The 18,218-nt window shown below is 38.9% G+C and overlaps 1 protein-coding gene across 1 annotated transcript; it reads right to left on the bottom strand.

The window, feature by feature from the left end:
* Nucleotides 1–865: 865 nt before the first annotated feature.
* LOC140237252 (RAB7A-interacting MON1-CCZ1 complex subunit 1-like) lies at nucleotides 866–17,977 on the bottom strand. Its single transcript, XM_072317197.1, has 6 exons — nucleotides 17,503–17,977; nucleotides 15,173–15,224; nucleotides 8,612–8,705; nucleotides 2,903–3,090; nucleotides 2,087–2,208; nucleotides 866–1,391 (listed from the first exon to the last, which is right to left on the bottom strand). Exons 1-6 carry the CDS (start codon nucleotides 17,646–17,648, stop codon nucleotides 914–916), a joined length of 1,080 nt encoding a protein of 359 aa, XP_072173298.1. The 5' UTR covers nucleotides 17,649–17,977; the 3' UTR covers nucleotides 866–913.
* Nucleotides 17,978–18,218: the final 241 nt, after the last annotated feature.

Here is an 18,218-nt window from a genome sequence, read left to right as displayed (position 1 = left end):
CACTTTGTTTACCTTATCCTCATACCTTTTCTCTCGACCACACTTTCATTAACATTGTTAAAGTCTTAAAGCAACCAGTCCAAATGCATACTTCTAAGAAGTTGTATGTTTAGCTGAAATCGAGTAAATATGGCACTGAGAATGTGGCATGAAATAGACAAGTGTTTGAACTAACTCCACAGTCAAAGCTGTTGCTGTAATTTATTGACTTTTCACAATTCCATGTTTGCCTCCCATGGTTCAAGTGGTGATAATCACTTAAAACTTACAAGTTTCAATATTTAGGCAACCCATGAATTGACTACCCTGTCCAACCACAAACGTTAAAAGACATACTCAATATGCTAATCCACCTAATTAGATGCCTTGATAGTATTCAAAGAAACGCGCAAGGCCCTCCCCAATTTTAACAAAGTTTTGCTGGAGAATGATAACTGGTATCAACATAGCATGCAGCAAACTTTAACAATAGCTGCAAACACACTAAGCGGTGGGAAACGAATCAATCCCTGGAAATGCCTTTTGGGGCAACTTCAAGTCACCTTGAGATAACACAGTAATAATGTCCTGCAAACAAGGTCACCTCATTACTATGAAAGAACTCTCACTTTGAGCTACACTGAGGAAATATCCCCTGTATACTTCTGGCTGCATGTCTAGACAACGAGGGTTACTACTTTACTGAGGCAAATGAAAGAATTCTGATTCCTACATCTTACCCCCCTGAGGACAATTACCCCCTCCCCTCCCTCCCAGCTAAATATCGGTCAGTGATAGAGTTAGAGTAAAAGTTATGGTTAGGGTTGGGGTAAGAATTTGGGTAAGGTTTAGGATTAGGATCATGACTAGGGTTAGGGTAGGGTCAGGGTAAAGGTCTAGGGTAATTGTCCAGGGGGTAGTTGTCCTAGCACCCTCAGCCCTGCGTGCCTAGTAACTGAAGTAGCTGCTCCGCCCGTGAGCAATCCCATCCGACAAACCTCAGCGGACCTTTGACCACCTCCACGTATCTTTGAAGCATCTTCCTTCCCACGCTCTTGCCATCAAAGAGAAGGGCGCCCTCGCAGACGTGGATAGAGTGCCTGTTGCCGGGATGCCTCGCCTGCCAGACATCGTCCATGCCTCGCCGGACGACATCGGCGATCTCCATGTTCGATGCCGACTTGGTCAAGGCCCGGTGGTCTGCCTCCCCTGTAACGTCGTGCCCACCCGGTGAGCTGGACCGCAGGGCTTCGGATGCACTCCTTGGGGACGGGTTTGGCACCGCACTCTCTGCTGGTGAAAGTTGGCCGCTGGAGTTGCCCTGTTGTCTCTTCCGTGTGAGCATGGTGTAATGCCAGTAACACATCTCCCCAGCATACATCAGGGCAAGTACATGCGTGTCTGAGAAAGACCTTGCAAAATGCACAAAGAAATACATTGCATCATCGAACTTGCCACGATTAATTTCCAATACTTTTAACAAGCAAGCACAGGATTTGCTGACAGACCCTAATCAGTCGAGAGAACCACTACAATGTGATATGTTAAACAATATGAAATTCTGACTTTGGAAATATTCAGGCTATCTCCTTTTTCCTTTCCCAAGAGCATAACATGACATTAAAATCTCCCAAGATATGCTGCATATTTGATCACATTCAAATTTCCTTTTACTGTCACAGCATGCATACTCAGTGTGATCAACACAAAGGTGGATAGCTGGATGCATTTGTGTTCAGTCATTTAGTCAAGAAAATACTGGATATGTGTACATTCATCAACCTTTTCCCCATCGATAAAAAAGTATGGTTGCTCCGATATCTGCCACAGGAACCACAATGAGAGAAATACAATAACAAGTAAAAGAAACTGCCAAATACTGGTAATGACATTTCACACCTAGTCCCACACATTAATAAACTTGATGTATGATCTTAGACTCATAATGAGTGCGCCACATTACAGTGTGCCTAAATTGGTTGGAAATGCTGCATCTCAAGTGGACAAACCCATCTCGGGCTGAGAGAGGGGCAAGCTTGGCTAGCCAGAAACCAGAATATTTGAGCGGAACATCGTCGTCATGACAGATGTTTACTTTGCCGATCACTCACCTTGTTTAATTAGAGACAACGTGTCGCTGCTGAGAGACGGGGAATCGTTCTGCACTCTGTTTGTGGGCAATCTGACGGCCAGCATGGATTCTAGATGCCTCACGCCTTCCTCTAGACACTGTAAGAAGTCAGGAAACGCATTTTCCTACCATTTTGCTCTATCTCTCAAGAGGTGTGATAACAAAAGTCACAATCCATACATCATCTGTCTTAATACTCACTACTTAAAATAGCAAGTTTGATAAGACACAAATAGTCGGTATATGAGATGTCACAGATTTACTAGCATGTGAGAAATGGAATGCGCCTTTAGGCTGAATTTGGGGTCATGAACTGAAGTATTTGTTGGCACCATGTTCAGAGGCACACTGTGTGGCTAACATCTTGAATCTCTGACATTTTGAATCTGAAAGATGCAGCTGCAATTTCTAAAATGCTTAACAGTTCAATCCTTGAAGTGGGACTGTACAAAATATTATACTTGGACAGATTATACATGTATCTATTTTTGCAATGAATTGAATTGATACACAAAAATACAATTTTCACAATTATCCAGGGCTGCAAACCCCTTAGACCAACAAAATTACCGAAGCACAACAAATGCAATAGTTTTAGGACAAATACTATATTCAGATTAAACACGCGGAAAATTTGAATATCAAACATGGTGAAGCAAGTTTCTGAAGTTCAACATATTTTCATTCTCATAGACATATTTTATGCTTGCAGAAGAAACAACAACAACAAACTGAATATGATAAAACACAAAATGGTTGCCAGCTCTGCACATCATTTGGTTTCAGCCTCACCTCTAGAAAGTGGGTCAGCTCCTGCTCACAGCGCTCAGTCTGCTCATACAGCGTATTGCAATACATGTACATGAGGGCGCCCTTCCTCCAATGGAGACACTCCACGTAGTCTTTGCCAAGGACGTCCATGGGTAGGGAGAAGTCTCCGTACACACTCTTGACCAGGTCAACCGGCCTGGCATAGAGATCTGACGGAAGAACAAAAAAGACATGACTCTTCACATCGATATCTATTCAAATTTATACAGCGTGTCCCAGAAAAAACGAAACCGAGTTTCCTTGGAACTTTTTACTATCGAAATCATAAATTTTCTTTTTGAGATATACATCAATGGAAAGATAAACTTTTCTTCTTTCATTTGATGTACATCTTAATGTTCATCATTCATGCATGACTGAGTTAGAACAACAAACAGTGGTGCTATCAATTTTCATTTGCACGCGCAAATGGTGACTTTAAGCGAATTTTTCAGATTTTTAATGTTACGCTTTCGAAAAACAAAGTTCATAACCTAAATATCTATATTTTCTTCTTTTGTATGATAACTTATGCATCAAATATGAATAATGCATGCTTGAGAAAAATATGCATGAAAACATGCTTCATTTCTACCGATGCTACGGATAGTCGAAAAACAAGCATTCAGCTCTCCCGACTTAGCATTAGACAATGGGCTCACCTGTGCCATTGGATTAACACAAAACAATGACAGTGCTACAGTGAATGTTGTTCGGGGGGGGGGGGGGGGAGGTATTTACAGAGAATGCTGTTTGAGAAGGAAAGCCATTGTCATTTTAGAATAAACTATGAGACTTAACCAATAATTGAAGACTAATATCGTGTGTATTCTCAGGCTGCATGCAGTCCAATGGTTATGGGAAATCGACATTACAACAATGGTACCGGTACTGTACACATTTCGATGATTTTGTATACCTGGAACTTATCTCACTGTTTTCATTCCTCTCTACATTTCCCTCACAAGTGGTTCATCCTTTTACTGACAGGGTTTTGGAGTTTTTGAAGGGGGAGACGAAGCAAAAAGAGGGGGTACATCACTTCTTTATCACTAAATTAAACTTGGGCTTCTAACATTTCACAGGTACACGTGGTATACAAATGCAGGGCTGAAAGTCGTCTTTTTTTCTTATTACGAATCATCCGTAACATTCCCTTCCCACCTCCCTTCATGTTTGTGTAAATTCATTGAAGCATGATGGCCATTGTTATCTGCCAAGTCGGGCAGGCGTCAGGAGAGCTAACTGGTTCCTTATTTTACTATCCATCTTTCTGGGTAAAATGGAATATACCAAGCTTGTCATACAGTATGACAAGCTTGGTATAGTACCAGTATCACTCATTGGTCAAGCCCTTCGTTACATAAAGGGAACCCTTCATACTTAAATGGCACAAACACACATAATCTGCACAGTTCCAAAGATACATGATGTACTTTTCTACAAATCTCAACATGTAAAACAAAAATAACTTAATAGACCAAGCATTAGTCAGTGCAGCTTCCAAACTGTAGAATAACTTACCATTAAAAACCAGGAACTTTGTACATAAAGCAGCCTTTAAATCAAGACTCAAAACACTTTCATTCAGTTGTGCATAACTCTTATATCAGGAGCTCTTTCACTGCACAAGAATAGGTTCTGCACTTTATAAATTGATATTGTTACTACATTGTATCATCTAAACTGAACAAATACAATGGACTCTGTACAAAGTGGCTCACAGCTAGTTTTCAGTTGGGAATGTGTCCTGAAAATCATTGCACATCTTTGTCTATCATTGTGGAAAAACAAAAGGGATATCAAACAACACACATGCACAAAAGGTTGAAATAGCATACACACTTTTCAAGATACAGAATGTGGAATTGTTGACTGATACATCATATTTCATAACAATCACACAAAAAGGGAGGCAAAACTACCCCTTTTGTTTATCGTATCCATTTCCGCACCCACGATATTGAGCATTCCTGATTCTATTGCCTCTTTGTCAAAGTTGTGCTTGCCTGCACAATTCTGATGGTGTTGGAATCAGATTAAATTTGTTTAATGCATCAAATGAAAGCTCTCTCTCAAAATTCTCTCTCATTTCCTAATGCAGATGAAGGCTTCAGGACAACAAGGATTACATAGCAACATAAAGTACATGTACAGAGAGCAGAGTGCACAAGAATTAGAATTGCATTACCAAAAACTTCCCATGATTTGTACTGACAGTCTGGTGCACTCAAGTTCACCACAATTGTGTGGACTGGAAGGTGCACAGTACTTACTGTTGAGGTGAGCCCTGTTAATAGTGTGAGAATTTCACCCCCCCCCCCCCCAAAAAAAAAAAAAAAAATGATAAAAAAATAAAAAAAAATAAAAATCCAGTAGTTCGCTATATCAACACAAGAACTCCATTTGACCATCACATTCATCCTGACCAGTTCCCTTTCAAGGTAATGAAAAATAATTCACCTCTCCTTTGTGTTTGCTTACTGTGTTGTCACAACCCCCTTCCATACCAGATTGGCTATCTGTTTACAAAATGACACCCAACCTAACCTTTCTGTTTTCATTGCTCCGTGTTCTTAATAGCCCAGTCTCACATAGTGCATGTTATGTTAATTGGACCTGTAATCCATTTATCAAAGTGTACAATTAGTTTTTACATTTGATATTTTACCTCTGACGAGGAATCTGCGAGGATCAAAAGCTCAGGATGCCTTTTGCCTAAATCTTACTGTATACGCCAAATATTTCGCGAGGTTTTTATTTTCGCGAATTTCGCGAGTCAGGGTGCTATTCGCGAAATTAAAAACGCGAAAATATTGACTCTGATCCCCGATGTGAATGTTACGTAAGCGTGCACATTTCTATGTTCAGTACACGACTCCACGATTGCCAATTTAACCACTCGCGAAATCGTCGGGAATTCCCAATTCACGAAAATTTAGACTCGCGAAATACATGGCGTATACAGTACGCCATTGGCTCCCTAGTGGATGAGCAGTTTTCAACAGCTTTTGTTTTTCTACAATAAGATAAGCAAACCTTCCAGAATGACAATGGTGTTTGCAATATCAGTTCAATTGAACAGTCCATGTTGGATGCTAAAATGCAGTCTCGATACCATCATGGCACTGACAAAGCAAATTTTGTGACTGACATATTGGCCAATAAACTGATTCACATCTTGTGTTAGGTTAAATACGCATTGCTTGACACTTTGTGAGGTAATCACTGATCATGATAGATTCACTTACATTATCATAAGCAATTGTGATGTTGTGATTGAGAGACAATTTCTAGTACTGACTTGCAACTATTTAGTCAGATTTAGAACAAACTCTAACATTTTATTCAGATCTTTATGATCTTGTGAAAAAAAAAAAACTACTGTGTCCATGATGTCATGGTAAATTAATTTCGTGCTTTTTCTCTAAAATGGGCCACCAAATTACTTCTCTTACAAGCAAAAATAAGATTCAAACAACAATCTGTGACAAAGTACATAAACATCAATCCATGAAGCATGATTTATCCTTAGTTACATGTACAGTTTTCTTTACAAATGCTGTCTGTGAAATCCTTTCATCTCAAGAAATGCATGATGACTGTGTCATATAAGGTTAGGAATGACCACCGGGAGGTAGAAATCAATTCAGAATCTAATTTCAAAAGGCCAGTTAATATGGCACGCTTCATTCCCTTCACCCAAAGGGATGCATGAAACCTGTGGTCTCAACACACAACTGTCTCATCCATACTAATCCCAAAAGTAATCCTATTATCAGTATTAATCAATACGCATGACTGATTTGGATATGTTATGACATCCACTCTCTCTGTCTTCACACCTTGTACATAATACTTCTAGTGATAGAATTCTGCTTCCCGTTGGGTCTGCTGGCCACTGAAATAATTTCCCCAGGGAGTCAAATTGCATGGGTACGAAATATCATGAGATATAATTATAATGGAATAAAGAATAATAATAATATAGAAAAGAGCCTGGAATGCCATCAATTAGGTTTAATGGGATACGACATCATGGCCACAGTATATGACTTAAGTGGGAGCACTTCCCCAAAATAGGTAAAACTTCATAAAAAACATGGAAGTTGATGTATCATGCATGCGTACAATACTTATACTCTAATGCTGTTGCCTGATGAGAATGTGTCATTTGGAATTATGGGAGGCTGAGTAAGATTAGATTTAGTTTATTGCACTAAATTAGTCCCCAGATCAGCTGCTTTTAAGTTGTTTAGTTGCATTTTGCACTGTCGATCCAGGATTAATGACTTTCATTACAGTGAAATTTGCAAAATTGATGCCTCACCCCATCCTCTGCATGATACCAAATAAAATAGGAATATGCATTGTGTACACACACCGTTATCCCTGGTGTAAAATTTAGTCGACACATGAACTGCATATTACATGATACGGAGAATACATGTACCATCACATACAGGGCATCCACATGAATTTGAATACACTGTACATCATTCTCTATGTCTGTACTATAATAATCCCACATGGATTATAAACAATGGCATGAAATTCCCCTCCCCCCCCCCCAAAAAAAAAGAGCAAAAAACAAACAAACAAACAAACAAAACAATACAAAACAAGCAACAAAAAAAGAAAAGAAAAAAGCCAACCCTAAGATGATACTATCACTACATAGAGGATGTCTTCTCTGGGATGATATCCTCAATCAATAAAACAATTCATTAGCAACTGGTGTCAAATTCTGCTGAAATAAAGTATTAACCCTAACTACATATTAGGCCAAGGTGTTTTGGGAGTTCCCAAAACTGGAGGAAGGCTCCCCTAGACCCCCACCCCCCCCCTCCATCTATATCTTCTAAATAATCTACTCAATGTACATACAAATTGTATATTTATTGGTGATCATGTACTGTTTTTTTTTAGTATTCTTGTTTTGGTTTCTGCTAACCATTTTGTTACAATATGCAAATTTCATCAATTTTCTTACAATACTATAAATTTTGCTATATATGATATCAAAAAATGGCTTAACTATTGGTTGCAACTGAACAAACAAGATGAAGGAATATTAACAAGCAAAGCAAGTATCAAGTATGGTCAAACTTAAACCCATACTAAAACCATTGACTAACCCTCACTACTAGGCTGAGGGGAAGCCCCCCCCCCCCTCCCTCAGCCTAGTAAGGATTAGTCAATGGAGCAACATACACAGAACAATCACTAGAAAAAAAAATGTTTCATATGAAATCAGAGTATCAGATAGTATCATACCATATGTAATATTCACTTCAGTCATGAGAAACCTGCAGTAGAATCAATAATTCCATCTTTCTCAATCATTCCATCCCTTTCCCCTTTCCTCTCATCTCTCTCCGACCACCCCCCCCCCCCAACATCAACAGTACATCACCACCACCACCACCACCAAAAAAAAAACCAAAAACAATAATAATAATAGATAAATAACATAACATAACACCTGTAGTGCACTGTTTAAAAGAGCAGCTTAAGGGACTTCTCTAACAATATTCAATGTAGATGATACACCATTCTCTTGAAACGTATCCCAAGGTTGAGGGAGCATCGCATAATGTTCATAAAAAAAAACACTGGAGCTTATATAATCCTGTGAATAGTTTGAGACAGGCTGGGACAAGGCCCGTGTGTTTGAGACAGGTGGCTTACCCATCAGTCGGTTCATCCGTGCCCTTCCTCCTTCCGCCGGGAATTCGTCCTCGACAAGCTGGTTCTCCTCCAAGAACGTGACATCTAACAGAATCTGTCTCCAAGATGCGGGAGATGCAGAGGATGGAGATAACGGGGGGGGGGGGGGGGGGATGTCAAGAAGTCAGGAGGAGAAAGGGAAGACAGGTTTGAGTGGTGATGCTGATAGTGTGGGGAGACGCTGGATCCCTATTAACATTTCGTGATAGAGCAACATGTGGTATCCTTACACTGCAAAAGTACATCGGCACCACGGCAACGCAAATTAGCACCTGTTCTCAAAGCACCTTTTGACCTTGTGATGGATATTTGATTTTACACAGCACCTCATTTCTGTCTGTAGAATTCTTACAATATTCTGTGGTGCAGCACACCTTCTACAGCAACATGTATACAAAATGTTTAGCATGATAACAGTTCACAAGTATGCACAAATACACAAAGCTCTGTGCTCTCTCTCTCGAGAGAAAATGTATTTGACTTGCTATATATATGACTTTAAATGCTGAATGATTTGGTATTTGTTTTAACAGCATGGAAATATGGCATTAAATACTACAGACCAACAATAACTGATGGGGGCAATGCATATATGCATGGTGCATGTTGCAGGAATTGTTTATTTTATGGGTTATACAAAGCATGATTATAATGCTTTTAATCATACTCCTATGGTATCCAAGCTCAGTTTACTATTTAGACATACATTTTTACCTGGTGGAAAACAAATACACCATGATAATCATAATGATACACATAATGAAATTCATAAGGCACCAAATCCATCTATCAATCAAATGCTCAAGGTGCAACTTGAGCAAAATATGAATAACATGAACAAATAAAAAGGACAAAGAGAAAAAAAACATATACACAGGTAATAGTAATCAATTATTGTAGGACAAGTTGAACAAACACTTTATATCGAGATTATTTTTGAATACTCCAACAGAATTGCTATTCTTGATGAATGGAGGGAGTGGGTTCCATAAAGAAGACCCAGTATACGCAAAGGTTCATTACCCCACTTTGTGTGTAAATGAGGAGGCCACTGAAGAGACATGCAATTGCAAATTCTTTGAGGGGGCATGAAGATTACCCTACAACAAAAAAGAAGAATGAAAGAAATGCACTGCCTTGCTATAAATTAGCTGTAGTAAAAGGGACAAATTGGGTGTTTGAATTTTTTTTTTGGGGGGGGGGTGGGGGTGGGTGGTTCTTCAATTCTTGAATGAAGATATTTAAAAATTTAAAGGCAGTTTGTATGGATTGGTGTCTACCAACAATATTGTCTGCTATATTGTGGATTATGCCTTTCAGATCATGCAACTCATCACTTTCGGAATATGATCTTTCATTCTTCATAATCATATTTACCAAGAGATTTCATGAATACTCACTGAAGAAGAGAAAGTATCAACAATGGTTGAGCTCGCACAAGCACTAACAAAGAGTTGGTTTGTTATGAATACAAAATTTCAAATTATGCCATAACCTTGATCATTTAAATTTGCCTTCCATTCAGTTCTATTCTGAAATCCAAACTAAAGAAGCAGTTATACCATGACCTCAACGGCTAAGTGACTGTCACCGCATGCATCCTGTGTTGTACCGTATAAACATGAGAAGACTTTGAACTTTACACGGGGTGTTTGAACTCATTGTTCTAATATCAGCATCACAAGTTCTTGCCCTACCCATGGACTATAAAACTGTACATGGGTGAAAGGACCAACCGATCTTGAAATAAAGGGAATATCTTTGGCACAGGTGTCTATGACGGAAGCTGTAGCCCTGTGAATCACATCATTGAGGGTTACACAGAGTATACAGTCATTATCATACGATACCTCCCAGGGTAGATTATATCGGGGACAAGGTAACAATCACCCTATATGATTGAAGGCGGTGGTCACCGGTACGACAGACAGTGAAGGTGCCGTATGTCATCACTGCTTGCTGTTTGATCCTGCTATGTTTAATAGCAGGTTTGCTTCGATGGGGGAGAATCTTGGGGCATAACCCTCAAAAAATAATAAGCTTTGCTGCATATTTTTCATTCTTTTTAAAGAGCCAAAAGTATGTGTATGTGTATATGTGTGCATATGTGTGTGCACGGGGAGGAGGGATGCATACAGGGAGGTGGGGGGGGGGGGACAAAAAAAGCCCCCCCCCCCCCACCTTGTGGGTTTATGATCCCAGTAACCCAAGTTTACGGTACCCAGGTTTGCAAATGGGTTCCCAGTATCCTAATTGTTATTGTTCTCTGGTGGATTTTGCATATGATAAGTGCTGGGAAGGGACAGGCTAGATGGAACACTATAAAAATAAGACTTTTTTGTGGGAGTATTTTCTTGCGCTCTGCTGGGTAAGACGAATTTGGATGTTTTTGATTTCATGGACAGTCGTGATGACTGAGCGAGTATTTCAAATAGCTCACCACTATCACTGTGGTTTAAAGGGTGTGTACAGTTCTGGTCGAGGTGAGGATTTAGCTTTTATCGTTTTGCGAGATATTCAGAAACCACTCTATGAGATGGCAAAGAGCATGCAATTCTAGGGGTATCAAAAGTTTATTTGATGAAAATCGGTTTTGAAATGGCTGAGATATCCCAAAACAAGGAGAAACAAAGAGATCCTAATAAAGTTGTGGCCTGTCGCCTTTTATTATTATCACTTTTTTTGATATCTCAGCCATTTGAAAACCAAATTTCATCAAATAAACGTTGAATCCTTCTTAAAATTACATGCTCTTTCATATTTCACATGGTTTCTAATTATCTCACTTAATACTGTTCAAAACATGAATCCCCACCTCAACCAGTACTGTACAGTCGCTTTAAGGCTTTAGGAGCATATTCTATGGTATACATAAGAGGTATGTGTAATAGTCCACATTTTTAATCACACTCTGTATACGCCATGTACTTTAGCGAGTCCAAATTCCTTCCACAATCGGGACTTCTCGATGATTTCGCGAGTGGTTAAATTTGCAATCGTGGAGTACAGTAGTGAATGGAGAAATGTAGTATGCGTGCACGTCACATTCATGTTTAGACCAGCGTCAATATTTTTGCGTGTCTTAAAATTCACCAAGAGCACCCGACTCGCCAAATTCCTGAAAATAAAAACCTTGTGAAATATTCGGCGTATACAGCATTCACGCATGCTACAGAAAATGGGAAGAACACTACAAACAACAGAAGTTTTTTTTTTTTTTTACACCCCACAATGTACATACCTTAAGTAATCCTTAATATCAAAGATATAAAATAATACTACATGTAACAAATATATTTGAAAATAATTTGCTCACTTTTAGTTTTAATACACTACTTTCATGTTGCATGAAATGTAAAAAAAAAAAATCCACTTTTACAGTAATCGCAAGGTAGTGAAAATAGTGCACTACAAAGTATGTGTTTGATTCCATGTGACCATATTGCATTATAAGGGGTCTCGTACAGTTGTACCGTTGTACACAGCTGTAATACACTATATTGCATGTACATATTACAGTTGTTATTGTTTTCAATACAGTCATCATCATTGCTAATCATATTCAAAATCATCAAATTACTCTCTTTACTTTGCCATTTCAATTTCTGTTGAAAGTAATAAGTGTGTCATAAATGCTTTTTAATGTTCAAGAATCATCGTCTGTCAATTTATCTTGTTCTAACAGAATATGTTGAAAAGTACTTTTAAAAGTACAAGTAATTGTTTTTCACTAAACAAGCAGTTTTGCACACGGGTCACCCAACATACAAGGATTTGGTGTGTCTGGCACTAGAACATTTTAATATATATCAATTATCAATTTCATTGATATATTGTATCCATCAGTGTCTGTGATCACACACTGCGGGCACGGAAGTAGCTGATAAGTTAATGATCTTCAGCTCGTATGCATATCACAACACACAAACACACACACAAGCATACACTCTTCAAGATCCTACATCCTGTTGAATTTATTTAACAAATTAATCATCACCTTTAACCCTTTGAAGACTAGTCCTGAGTTGACTTGGGCAGATGTCTATGGGGAAACACGCATCATAGCAAAACCATCTGGTCCCTGACAGGTTAATATCCCTTTAATATCGTTAAACAGAGCTTGCTGCACTCTTGAGATGACTGGCACATCGAACACAATAAAAAATTAATTCCATTATACCAGTGGGACAGCTGTTTTCAAATTAAAGCAAGATGGCACCTGTTCTGTATGTAGACTGCATGGTAACTGACAACTTGCCCAAAAGGGAATTTAATATAAAGCAAATAAATAATACTATATACTTGCATATATATATATACTGGGTGTCCCAAAAAAAGCGGAACGGTGGATTTTCAGTACCTTGCGTTCTAAAAGTTATATATTTTTTGACGTCATTAAAAAGAGCATCGTCCGCAGAAGGCAATGATACCAAAATCATTAAATTTGGTTCAGTACTTTTCATTCTACGCCAATTTCTGTAAATGCAGATATTTTCAAATTTTGCCGGATTATGAGATAATAATTTGGGTGCGACGAGCGTTCCATACGGTGAATTGTGTAAGCTCGTTGATCCATGTCAACAAAAGATACAGCTTTCACATTGGGCGCGCACTCACACACACACACTGTTTTTTTCCTGGCCCGCGCCCATTGTGAAAGGTGTATCGTTTGTTGACATGCATCACCGAGCTTACACAATATTCACCGTATGGATCGCGTGTCGCGCTCAAATTATTACCTCATAAGTCGCAAAAATCCGCCGAAATTTGAAAATTACTGTATTTACAGAAATTGGCGTAGAATAAAAAGTGCCGAGCCAAATTTAATGATTTTGGTATCATTGTCTTCTGCGGAAGATGCTCTTTCTAATGATGTCAAAAAATATATCACTTTTAAAACGCAAGGTACTGAAAATCCATCGTTCCGCTTTTTTTGGGACACCCGGTATATATATATATATATATATATATTACCCTGCATAAAACTGCATATATATGTATGATAATTTGGTAAGCTACATGAAAATATACCCAGTTTGTGTCAAAAAACATGCTTAAAAATGTCACCTATTGCTTTCCTTCTTCCATTTGTATTATTTTAGTGTCCCTTCCATACTGCTATTTATACACTGTATGTGTTACAAATATCTACACTTATTCTCAGTAAGTTCTTATAAAATGCTCTATGAACCATTTACTATGTGATGCTTAGCTAATTTTACTGTATTATGTCTGTAACTATGATGCATGTTGTGATTTTTGTTTTTAGGTCATTCATTTTCAACTGAATGGCAATTGTCTTTTGTTGTCGTTGTTGACGCTGTTGTTGTTGTTGTTGTTATTGTTGTTGTTGTTGTTGTTGTTGTTGTTGTTGTTGTTGTTGTTGTTGTTGTTGTTGTTGTTGTTGTTGTTGTTGAGAGAGACATTTAGTAAAGAATGCCTCTATCAGTGTTTGGTATATAGACACTGCTTTCGTGAGTAGGGCGGGGGAAACACAGACAAAACTCTTGATGTGAAACTGAGTGATAAACCAAGAATACGGGAACGGATCAAGCACGGTTTCATAAGAACCAAACCATGCTGGCTGTCAATGTGTCAAGCTTATGGATACCTCATCAACAGGCTAGTCAACCACCAAAGAACACAATCACATTCTCACATGAGCATCTCATTTACTAAGAATTCTAGCACAGATTTAAAAACCAATTGTGACCTGCTACAACAAAAGGATCCTAAAGTTGCTGACGGCTGAGCCGAGAAAAAAGAGTTTGAAGTCACATCATGAAAACTGGTCAAAACAATCGGATTTCTGTTTTTGACATGATTTTTGTATTCTAACCTTTTGTCTATCATCTGCCGAAATTTTGAAGCTAAATGATCAAATGAAAGGCAAGAAATTACAGTTTTACTGGGCCATGATTTTCTGACTTACTGAAGTACTAGAAACATGTCCGAAGATTTGGATTTAGCGCTGCAACTAGACTCCGCCCCTAGCAAAGAGGGAGTGATCTTATTGGTCAGTGCGTGGCATCCTGATTACTGATTGGTCGTACGTAGACCGCTGGCGCTAAGGTTGAATGAACTTCGTGGAGGTCGCTAGGAGCATGTCTTCTATTGTCAAGCGGTGAAAACTGTCTCGCCTCCCCTTGATCATGTTAGCTTCGGCAGGAAAACTTTCAAGGCATTTTTCTCGAAACTCTGATTTCCTCAACCACTTGACATGCGCTAATAAATCATTGATATCTCTGCGACCCAGTACTTTTATGAGTTGTGTTTATGAAATTAAAGTAGAAGAGTAAGGGAATAAAGTGATGTCATTTTCAGAAAATTGTCCTCCCTCGACTTTCGGATCCTTTTGATGTAGCGGGTCACAATTTCTCAAGGCTTTTCAGAGACTGCTTCACACCCGTGTCTTTTTTTTTTTTCTTGTTTGGCTTACATTTTTCCTTTTTTTTTTTGGGGGGGGGGGGGTGAGCATTACCTGGTACATATAGGACACCATAAATATTAATTCTGGCATACCTGTGTGAAATCCTTCAAAGCCTTTCTGACGATTTTGTCTGTGTCAGGGGTCCTGTCAAGACAAAAAAAAAAGAAGAAGCAGTAATTGGGGTGAAATGTAGCCATTTGCAGTATATTCCATCAAGACAAACAACAAAGATGCACACGCACACACAAGCATGACAATGCCATTAACACCAACAATATCACTCATACACATAATGTATAAGCTGTTATTTTCGCATACAGACATTTTCACGAATTAGGAGGTCTCGGACATTTGCGCAAGATGCTGTTTGAAGTGCAAGAAATATAAGATTCTGCTATAATGTGGTGCTCAAAAAAGCAAAGAATGGGACAAAAATTCCAAACAAAACAAAACAAAACATAAACCCTCGTAATGAAAACAACACACAAGTACAACTACATACTTTAGGGTTTAGAAAGCTAAGTTTCAGGCTCATTTACTTGGTATTGTGATTTGAAAAACACTAATGACAGATGGTGATTTTGCAACCAAGAAGGGTTAGAAGAATTTGGCCTGTTCACACATTGACTGACAGTATACATGGCAAAAGGAATTAAAAACGTTGAAATAATTGTACATATTGTAATTTTCAGCCTCTCTGAGTTTCCATGTGTAAACCAGCAGGGATTCACAAGACAACAACAACCACAAGCACCTGATGCATCTTTACAATACGGTATGCAAATGTGCCTAGATGCACATATAATATCAAGTACGTGTGATCACAAAAGATTACCTTGATGGTTAGAATTTACCCAGAAATGCAAGTTCTAAATATAAGATTCTGCACTAATGTGGTACTCAAAAAAGCAAAGAATGGGCCAAGAAGGCAAAACAAAACAAAACATAAACCCCTGTAATGAAAACAACATACAAGTACAACTATAATTCAGAGTTTAGAAAGCCGAGTTTCAGGCTCATTTACATTTTTGCACGTGATGATTCGTATTCACTCCTGTCACATCTAGTGAGCTTGACCTCTAGCAAACACATTGATATTTGGACAATAACTGAAGTTCTTCTTTTTTACAATGAGCTGTCACCATATTAGAATGCAGGAAAGATCGAACTCCAAATCTCGGTCCAAAGCCCAAAGTTCACATTTTGCCAAAAGCAAAAGCTTTTTTTTTTTTCTTTCAATTTATCAATAAAGAAGGTCAGAGCAGATGGCCCACAAATAGGGATGCGAATGCATTTAATGTACACTGTCGGAGGAACAACCATACTGACATAAAATCCAATTTGAAAAGAAATAGTGACCCAGTCTCCCCACTGTCAGTTCCTTCTGTCTCTATTTTAATTTGGTGATATTTGGTTTTTTATTTTTTCCCCGCAAAGATTTGTATCTGTTGATAACATTGTACCTGCTAGAACCTAATAACAAGAAACATACAATTGTATTACTATTTTTAATTCTGTTCGACGATGGGTACCAGGGCCAGGGTAGGATATCATTTCATCGTATTACAATGCTGTAATGGTATTCTGGAATTGTCGCTACGCAACCTACAAAATACTCCATTTTTTATTCTGGCCACGACCCCTGCCCTGGATGCTTACATTTTAACGACTGGAAGATAAAAGCAGCGTGGGCAGTGAGCACACTACACTAGGCCAGTAGTACATTCTACTCGTATTAGAGTCTACTCTAGATCTAGACCTAGTCCTAGACAACTAGATCTAGTGCTAGTGGTAAACATTGTAAACCCTGTTTGATATCACACCAAACACATGGCGTCAGGCCCAACACTAACAGTAAATAAATTTATATATACAGCTGTTTCTATAGTATATTACAAACAGAAACAAAAACAAGTGTAGTCGTAGAGTGTTCAGTGCTTTGTCAATTGTGTGCTTCGAGGTACGGGTTTTCCTCTTCTTTTTTTGCTCCTCTTGAGTAAATCTTGACTTGACCTTTGTTCTCAGGGCAGGGTACAGTAACACTAACAGGGACTCAGTTCAGTGCAACAGCCTCACTGCCGTTTTCTCACGAAGTATGATCGACGTTCGTTCGATCACTAGACCTAGTAGTAGTATGGATTGGTTTTATCAGGAATTAAACATGACATCTCGGAATGAATTTTGATTTTAATAATATGCAGGGACGCGAACGCATTATGCACACCGTCGGTGGAACAACCATACCGACACTGAAACTATTTCGCCGCGTATGAGTAATGGATGGAGCTCGCCTGCTCCAACACCAATACCAGCGCCAGCAGCGGAAGAAGCCGGCGGTTGCTGGGGTCATGGGTGCGATGTAAGGCCGATGACAGGCGCAAGCTTGCGAACAGCGTAGCGTGCTGACTCGCTGTAAACTTACTGCAAATCTGACATGTACTTCTCTGCAACCGCCCTCGCCTTCAAGACAACCATTTGGTCCTTCGGATACCGTCTGCACATATCCTGGCACAATTCTGAAATTGACACAAAGGCTGCAACCAGCTCTGAGACGTCTAGTGAAGACATTTTGTTAGGATTTCTGGCTACTTCCGGACTTTGTCAACCTCACAGCTAGCTGCTGCATGAATACAAATTTCATTCTGTACACATCCTTCATCACCGCGCCGCGCACCAGAGCAACAAGGTTGAGATCGGTTTACGTGTATACAGAGGGAGCATACACGCGGATACGTGCATCTATCTCGTGCGCTCGAGTGTCCGAAGTCAAACCTTTTTAGATGAAGAATACATAATCAGCGGATGAGAACGGAGCAGAATTTATCTTAGGCTAACTGACGTAGGCCTATAATAATTATTACCGTCATCATCATCTTCTTTCTTCTTCGTTTACTTCCGTCTTCATCTTATACTTGTTCTTGTTCTTCTCCTTCTCCTTTTTCTTCTTCTTCTTCTTCTTTTTCTTCTTCTTCTTCTTCTTCTTCTTCTTCTTTTTCTTCTTCTTCTTCTTCTTCTTCTCCTCCTCCTCTCCGAAAATATCTTTCTCACTACTTTCCTCCTATGCGACATATATTCCGATAGAACTACTGTAAACATCAAACAAATCAAAATACAATACGTACATTATCTACACAAACA

The sequence above is a fragment of the Diadema setosum genome, chromosome 13, assembly GCF_964275005.1.
Source record: "Diadema setosum chromosome 13, eeDiaSeto1, whole genome shotgun sequence".
NCBI classification, from domain to species: domain Eukaryota; kingdom Metazoa; phylum Echinodermata; class Echinoidea; order Diadematoida; family Diadematidae; genus Diadema; species Diadema setosum.
Note: the sequence above shows the minus strand (reverse complement) of the source record. Positions and strands in the feature narration are given on the sequence as shown.